An 8,371-nucleotide genomic window follows, 5' to 3' on the forward strand; every position below is an offset into this window, starting at 1 on the left:
TCTCATTATAAACAATTAGTTGGTCCTTTATTTAAGGCAAGTGACCAATTGTCAAAACAGTACGAAACAACACAATACGAAACAACGTACACATATAGAAGAATAAATCTGGGATCACCGCCTTGGAATGGTCAATGCAAAGCATTGGGGGTTTAAACCGGTTTGAGAGCGCTGAGCCTCACACTTGGCCCAGCAATATTCATGTTACCTATAAGTGTACATACATTTTAACATCATAATATTGCAACTCACATTAAACAATAAAAAAAGGGAAATAGTGCACTTTCTGTGGTAAGCAGTAACGATCGGTATTGTACAGATAATACTAATCTAGTATTATTTTTATTTAATGATATGAATAAAAATAGTGATCATATGTTGTCAATGACAATACATTTAATTTCAGAGGCAAGATATATGTGGAATTTTCTTACGTGCCTCGGCTTACTGCTCATCGAATGACAACTTCATGACTCTCATTCGAAATGAAGACATTGACATGTTAATAGCATATACACAACCTTGATCTCTTGCTTTTGTTGTTGCGTTGTCCGGTTTGATCTATGTGTTGTGGTTATTGTTTTGGTGTTCAGTTCGATATACTTACATGTTTGTCATAAGCATATTCACATGCTTGATGTTTGAGATAGTTATTAATGATTTGGTTTGTTTTGTGATCTGCTTCGACATATTTTTATTGTTCAGTTATGAATACCCTTGTTAATGACATGTCCACATGCGTTATCCCTGAACCTTCTCGCTGGTAATTTGCTGATTTGTATTGTTGTCCAGTTTAATCTATTTCATATTCATAAATTGTTAATATAATTATTTATATTTTTACTAATTCATATGTGATCTATTTATATAAACAAATTCATATACATCAATTATATTCATTTGTTCTTGTTTTATTGTTCAGTTAGATATATTTAATGTTAAAGCATAATTAAAAGCTTCATCCCTTTACATGATAATTTGTAATGTGTTGTTTTGTTGTGTTGTCAAATTTGATCTATGTATGTAAAAACATATACATAAATTATGTTTCATTGTTGTTGTTTTGTTGTGTTGTTCAGTTGATATACAGATGTTTGAATATTTGCATATAATTTGTATTCATACATGTTTACCAATATATAAAATTCATTGACTGGTTGTTGCAGTCATATTCTTGTTATGTTCAGTTTAAGTTGTTTGAAAAAGTTTAAATAAAACACAGTTGATATTTCGTACATTGAGTGTGCAATTTAAAGACTTAACGGTGAACTTGTCGTTTAGTAAAAGTAAATCAACAACGATTGGAGATTGAATGACTTCGACTTAGATCGGGGCTCATTTTCACCAACCGTTTAAATTGAACAATAATTTATTTCATAAACATAATACTACACTAAAACTACTTGAAAATCAAATCTAGCCTTGCAGGTAACACTTCTAAAGTTTTTAATTCTTCGTTTAGAACTCTCGGGTAAGAAAATAAAATCCACTTGCGCATGTATGAAAGCACACTGTGAGGTTGTTTTTGAAGTCAAAGACTTTTTTAATGTTAAGTCTAAGAATAGTTTGGTAAATACGGGCCCAGTATTAGTATGAGGGGATTAGTCGAAACTGTTTCACATACACACACGCAAGAGGCAAAACTTGTTTAAAATGACGGTACATAACGATAAATAATAAAACATCTCGATTCCAACTCGACTATCATTATTTGTCCAAGTTTAATAGGAACTATACATTAACTATTATGTTCGTAGGTTGGGTCTTAATTTGCGATAAGTTTGAAAAACAATTTTGGTCGTGTTTAAATATTTATTTAAATGAGTTGAACATCGCATTATGAAAGCTGTTCGTGAGCTACGAAGTTAGAATAATAAGTCATGCAGCTGCATGCACATGCAAAATTCAAACTTATTAAATGCATTTTTTGAATATAGCTATTTTCTACCACGTCGTTAAGTGATCTAATGCATACAAGAATGTGCAATACTTGGGACTGGCTTCTACGTACAAGATTCCCGTCGTCTCCCTCTTAAGATCTGTAATAAAAGTCGACGGCAAGTAGTTCATGAGTGGTATTTATGGGAACGATGCACCTAAGAACGTGATGGTTTGATAACGATGTGCTGCAATATAATTGTGCCAATTTTACATTCGGACACTACTATGATGTTTAAAGCGTCGGAAAGAAATCCAAAACTGGGTTAACAAAAGGCACACGATGGAATCCAAAGCTTTTGTATAATGCCTTTGAACTGATTTTAATGGAATAGCACAATTATTACATATGTTTTAATAGCAGAATTGTGATTGTCACTGAACGAAAGTTAGTGTTGTTCCTGTACAAATGTGTACAGAATCGAGGATAAAATAACGATTTATCGCAAAGAAATGTACTTTTTATGCACATAAATTAGACAGCGACATGATAAATATTTCAAACGTTCAATGTTAACACTATTGACTGATAAATAACGTGTTTGTTTTTCAAAATATTTTTCATTATTTGTTTCAAAGTTATTGTTTTAACAAGGACGAATTTTCAATGTTCGGTTTTAAATGTTGTGTTATTAAATAAACTTCAAAATTTGAATATAAACACATTTTGTCATATTACTTGAGTCGTGTTCTGAGAAAACTGGGCTTAATGCATGTGCGTTAAGTGCCATCCCAGATTAGCTTGTGCAATCCGCACAGGCTAATCAGGGACGACACGTTCCGCTTAAACTTGATTTTCCGTTAGAGAGGGACTTCCTTGAAACTAAAAATACTATTAAGCGGAAAGTGTCGTCCCTGATTAGCATGTGCGGAATGCATAGGCTTATCTGGGACGACACTTTATGCACATGCATTAAACCCGGTTTTCTCAGAACGTGGCTCATTTATATACAATCTTGGTCGAGAACAGAGAGCCCATGGATATAATCTATTATTAAAAACTATCACGTTTATTCGCAAATCATTTTTTCTTAAACATCCCAAAACATTTATAAAAAAAAGCCATTAAACACTTATCGTTGAAAGAACTCTATGAATCTCTGGCACAGTTGAAATCTTATGACCGTCTCTTTAGTGCAAAACATACCACTTGCACACGTTCGTTTACATTTACATATTAACTCCAGACGAGAGTGTTACATGTACATGAGTAGATAGTGTATTCATTAATTTAATGATTAAATGCACACGCAAAATACTCGTCAACACTGATTTGTATACTGTGGCGTAAAATGTTCATAGTAGCTCTTACCTGATGTTTATATTTAAAATCATAAGTAAAAGTGGGGTGATAAGGAGGTACTTAATAAGTATTAAGCGCTTATTGTAGTTCAATGTAAGGGGCATAAATAAAAACGCACTTTCGCTTTCGTAGTGTACATTTGTTAAAATGACGTAGTTATCTTAACAAATCCGTTGCAGACGTTATGAGAAAACATCTCTTTGGAAGACCTGTGAAGACTTGAAAAAATAACGTTCATATTATTTAAGTAAATTCACCTTAAATTGATTCGTAATTGATATATTAATAGAAAATACGCTCAAGGCATACAATCCATAACTGATGTAAGAAAAAGTATGGTATTTGACACCATATCAATAAACAGGATTTACATAAATGATATTAACGAAGTGTCAGTTTTAAATGGGCTCAGCATATAGTTCTATGTCCTTAAAATTATTTTAACAACGGAGTCTTTCCAAACTTTCATTGCAATTCATTGTGAAACTAGTTATACTCTATGCACTCCAGGTTTTCCTTTCCGTTAACATAATTGTCCTTAACTTTAAAATATTTATACTCCATATTCAAAATTTAATAATTGGCCAAACAAATGACATTAAATATTCACACTAATTATAGCCCAAACAATTGAGTTGAATTCCTAAAGGTCAGCTGGCACACGTCCCTGACCTCGCTGTCTCGATACGACGCTATGACATTGGCGACCTCCCCTAAAAAGGATGGAGTACACATCCGAGCCCCAGCTGGACGAAAATACGGTGAGACTGTTTCTATTAACAGCCTATTTGCCGGGACTCTTCTGACTGCCTGCTTCTGCGACTCTGTGAAATGCCGGGCCTGTCCTGAATAGCTGAAGTAGCAATTAGGAAACGCTTTACACCAGCTAACAACTACTTCCTGTGCGCCGATGAAACAGTGCAGCACCACCTTTTGCGTCCGAGCAGCATTGGTCTTCATTAATTCCAGACACTCCAGATATAGTACAACGGACTGCCGATCCTCCTCATCTCGGATATGTAGGATTACTGGTTGACAAGGTGATATCCTCGTCAAAACTTCTTCCTGCAGCCCCCGAGTCTCTGATGGCTCTGTTCGGTCCAACCCCAATTCTCCCAGTGCCACTACTCTCTCGTTCCTAAGGAGATGCTTCAAACGACGGTATAGCTCAGAGTTGAACCGTGCCACTCTCCGGGGATGTAATCCCACCGCGACACCAAACCCAGCCTGAGCCGGGAAAGATGTCGGGTAGGTCTCGGGGTCGCAATAGATTAGGACACCTCCTACCACATCCACTTCAACTTGAAGTCTGGTCCCTACATCTGCATCCAGAACAGTCCGGATATCGGAGTAATATGACATTCCCAATTTCACCAAAGAATAGTCCAGATGAAAGTGAGAATCAAAGGCCGAAATCTTCGTTGTTACCGGTCGCACTGACGCTTGGGATGTGTTCCCCCTAACCAAAGAGAGGTTTGCCTGTCCAGTTACTACTAGATACTCCTGGACAGTTATGTTCAGTACATTAGGACCAGCATGAGCCGGTTCACTTCTTGGAGGTTCCGTCCCAGCCACAACCGGGGGTGTAGAGGTACTTGAATGCTCCACGTTGGGGATTTGTACTTCTAACCCAGCCACAGCAGGGATTGTACTAGAGGTACCTTGATTGTCCAAGTTGAAGAAGTGTACTTGTCGATCCCTTGGAATGTGTTTCAGCAGACCGACAAGAACGCGTCAATGGGCAAGGAGAGCCTGCGAAATCAGGCGCTGAATGTCGAAGTCCACTTCCGGCCATCCTGATTGACGGGCGAACGAGGACAACCATTGTCTATCTACTTCAGATAAGAATACTTCTGAGTTGATCCCCAAGTCGTGATTCTGGGCAAAATCCAGCAGAATGCCCAGCCTGTCGGTTTCGACGATCTGTAAGGCTAGCCATCTGAGCCCTCGCAACCGAGCTCCCTGCCAAGCCGGATCCGCCAAATTAGCTAACTGAAATCGCCGAGGAAGATGCCTCAAATAGACATGTCGGCTTAAATGGCGAGATTCAGATGTATATACCATCAACGGACAACGGGACGTTCGTTTCTTTTGTCTGGTCTGTTCCATGCGACTTCCCAGTCTGGTCCAAACCGATACTCTCCTCGCCGGATAGCACTCTCGCAGTGTTGGCGTGGGTCTTACTGGTTCCTCCCTCATCTGGTGACTCCTTTTCCGTTGCCCCGTCTCAACATAGGAACTGTTGGTGAGGACTTCGTGGAAATAACCGAAGATGCAAGGTTCCCAGCCTCGACCGGGATCCTAGTTACCCCAGTATTAGAGATTCCAACCGAGATCGGAAACCCCTCCACCGGAGCAAGTTCTTCTGTCTTCTGTTTCAGAGTCGCTTGAAACAGAAATAACTTCAGCCTTGATCAGTGGGGTATCTTCACACTGCCCCACTTCATCAACGACGGAGAACTGTCCCACTTCATCCAACGCCGTGAAGACAGAAGACGTTGATGGATCATCTTCATCTGGCGCTATTACCGACGACACTTCGGTTTCCATGGGCAGCTCCTCGTCGTCCTCTGAAGTCTTCTCCATCTAAATCACTCCCAGCGAAACTGTTGCCGGGACTTAAGATACAATGGTGGGTAAGGCAGGAAACCCGGACTGTAAATCCGAGAAGGTCCTCGGTCGTCTAGCTGTCTTAAGTGCCTGACCACCTCTTCTACGCGCATTCAGCGACACCCCTAGACCAGATTTCTTAGCCGCAGGCTTTCCGAACGCTTTCTCAACGAAGTCCTTGGAGCAAATGACATATGCTCTGTAGCGCAGGTCAGCAACAAAGCGGTGCTTCCGTTGCCTCACTGCAATGTCGTATTGCCCTTTCAGTAGCTCCTGACGCTTGTCTTGCCCAAACCTTGAAGAGTGGACTTGACCCAGGGCATGCACCAGCTCTCTCGCCGTGCCATACTGGAGTCGGCCTTCTGCGTTGGCCTGTTTTATCTCCTGTACTACCCGGGCCGTCTTCTCAAATACTCCCTCTACCCTCGTTTAGGACTATCGGTTGCGGAGCCGGAGTCAGACATGCTGAAACAAATAACCGCTTTTAAACTTAATTCTAAAGCATTTTTAGCCACACGAGCGAGTTACGTCTTACAACAATTCGGACACTTATACTTCTTTATTCTAACACCTTATTCCTCACTCACATTCACACATCTCCCGCGAAACCACTCATCGCACCAATCGCACTCGATCATAAAAGAACCGTCATCAGACTGTCTACACACACAATACAAGGTTTCGTCACTGTCAACACCTAATTGTCCAGTCAGTCGGTCAATTTCTTGACTTTCCCATTTTGGTAGATCAGTTTCCTTACAGATTTTCAGACGGTCATGATTTACTGTGTTGACCAAATTCTTATGTCGTATTCGGTACAGATATGGAGATATTTGTTGTTTCACTATCCCTGGTCCGTCCCAGTTGAATGACAGTTTGTAGTACTGAGTATGTCCCTTTCATGTGTGCGGTATCCAGCATATAAACCTGATCACCCACCTTGTAAGTTTTTTGCTGTTAAGTCTAAGATCGTAATCTTTTTTCCTTGTTTTCTGCGTTTCCTTCAGCGTTTTTCGTGCTAATTGAGACACATACTCATATTCCGCTGAAAATTTGATCTTCGATGATGGAAATACTAGATCGGCCGGGCTATACAGTTCTCTTCCTAACATTCATTTGTTTGGAGTATAATCAGTACTACGATTTACAGAGGAGCGTAACGCACTTGCTATCTGAGGTAGATTCACATCCCAAGAGTCCTGACGGTTTGCTGCAAACACCGTACAGCCTCCATTAACTTTCTATTATAACGTTCCCCTTGACCATTCGCAGAAGGGCGGTATTGCGTAGTCCGTTTCTTATGTATTCCCAGAAGACTGCATACTTCCTTAAACAGTTTATTTTCAAAATGTGTGCCCCTATCTGTGAATATCTCGAGCGGAATACCAAACCGGGAAAAGAATTGATTTACCATTGCTTCATCTGTAACTTCGGCGGACAGTGACGGTAGCGGAATACATTCAACCCATTTTGTAAATTGATCAACCATCATTAAAATGTATTCATTGCCTCCTTGTATTTTCGGTAACGGCCCCAGGAAACCCAAATGAACTCTTTCCATAGAAATCCCAGAATGATAAATTTGCATTTCCCATATGGCTGTTCGATTTGGCATCTTACTACGAGCACATTCGGAATATTTTTCAATGTAACGTTCGATGTCTTTAGCCATTCCCTTCCAGTAGTATTTTTCTTTGATTTTCGTTTTTACCCGGTCGATTCCCTGATGACCAGCTAAAGGTATATCATGATGGTAACTCAAAACCGGTGACCGAAGACTCTTTGGCACCAGCAGCTGTTCCAGACCGCTCTCCGGATCAAGCCGATAGATTAACCCGTCTTTCATAGTGAAGCATGTTCGGTTGATCCAATAGAACTTCTCTGTAGCACTAGCTAAAAATAATTTCCCCTCTGATGGAGTAACTTGGGTAATTAGCCTGCATTGCAGCAATTTAATTTCATGTTCTTCTGCTTGAGCTTCGCAGAACTCGGTCGCAGATATTTTGCTCAATTCCTCTTCCCGAACAGTGTTTATAACCTCATCCGTATTGTCTATACCTGGATCTCATACTTCCCGTGTCCTCTCATGCTCTTTCGCTATCGATTTCGCCAAAGGGACTACGTCATCTACATCCTCAACAAATTGTCCCCAGTTTCTTTCTGCCCGTGGACAGTAGTTACACCCCCGCAAGGCAAGTGTTCCAAACCACGACCTAGGAGATACCCCTCACAATCATCAACGATGGGTTCCCTGGACAGAGCATCAGCATTGCCGTGCTTTGCACCTGCCCTATGATGAACTTCCATGTTATACTGGCTAAGTTCCTCTAGCCATCGTGCAATCTGTCCTTGTGGTTCTTTAAAGCGGAGTAACCAGGTCAAGCTGCTATGATCAGTGCGCAGAGTGAAATGACGACCAAGAAGATAGTGACGATATTGCCGGGTAAAGCGGACCACAGCTAAAAGTTCAGGTTTGCCTGTCAAGTTACTACTAGATACTCCTGGAGAGGTTTGCCTGTC

At 40.4% G+C, this 8,371-nt stretch overlaps 1 protein-coding gene across 50 annotated transcripts in view; it reads left to right on the forward strand.

The window, feature by feature from the left end:
* Positions 1–2,578, forward strand: part of LOC127860601 (fibropellin-1-like) — a 38,897-nt gene extending 36,319 nt beyond the window's left edge. For 17 of the 50 annotated variants that reach the window (XM_052398751.1, XM_052398759.1, XM_052398762.1 and 14 more), the window contains one exon: positions 407–2,574. In XM_052398751.1, coding sequence (XP_052254711.1) covers positions 407–462 — 56 coding nt within the window. In that variant the 3' untranslated portion in view covers positions 463–2,574. Of the gene's footprint in view, positions 1–406 lie in introns of all 50 variants that reach the window. The other 33 variants (XM_052398770.1, XM_052398788.1, XM_052398775.1 and 30 more) reach the window with 7 other exon arrangements.
* Positions 2,579–8,371: the final 5,793 nt, after the last annotated feature.

This window comes from Dreissena polymorpha, chromosome 15, assembly GCF_020536995.1.
Source record: "Dreissena polymorpha isolate Duluth1 chromosome 15, UMN_Dpol_1.0, whole genome shotgun sequence".
Lineage (NCBI taxonomy): Eukaryota > Metazoa > Mollusca > Bivalvia > Myida > Dreissenidae > Dreissena > Dreissena polymorpha.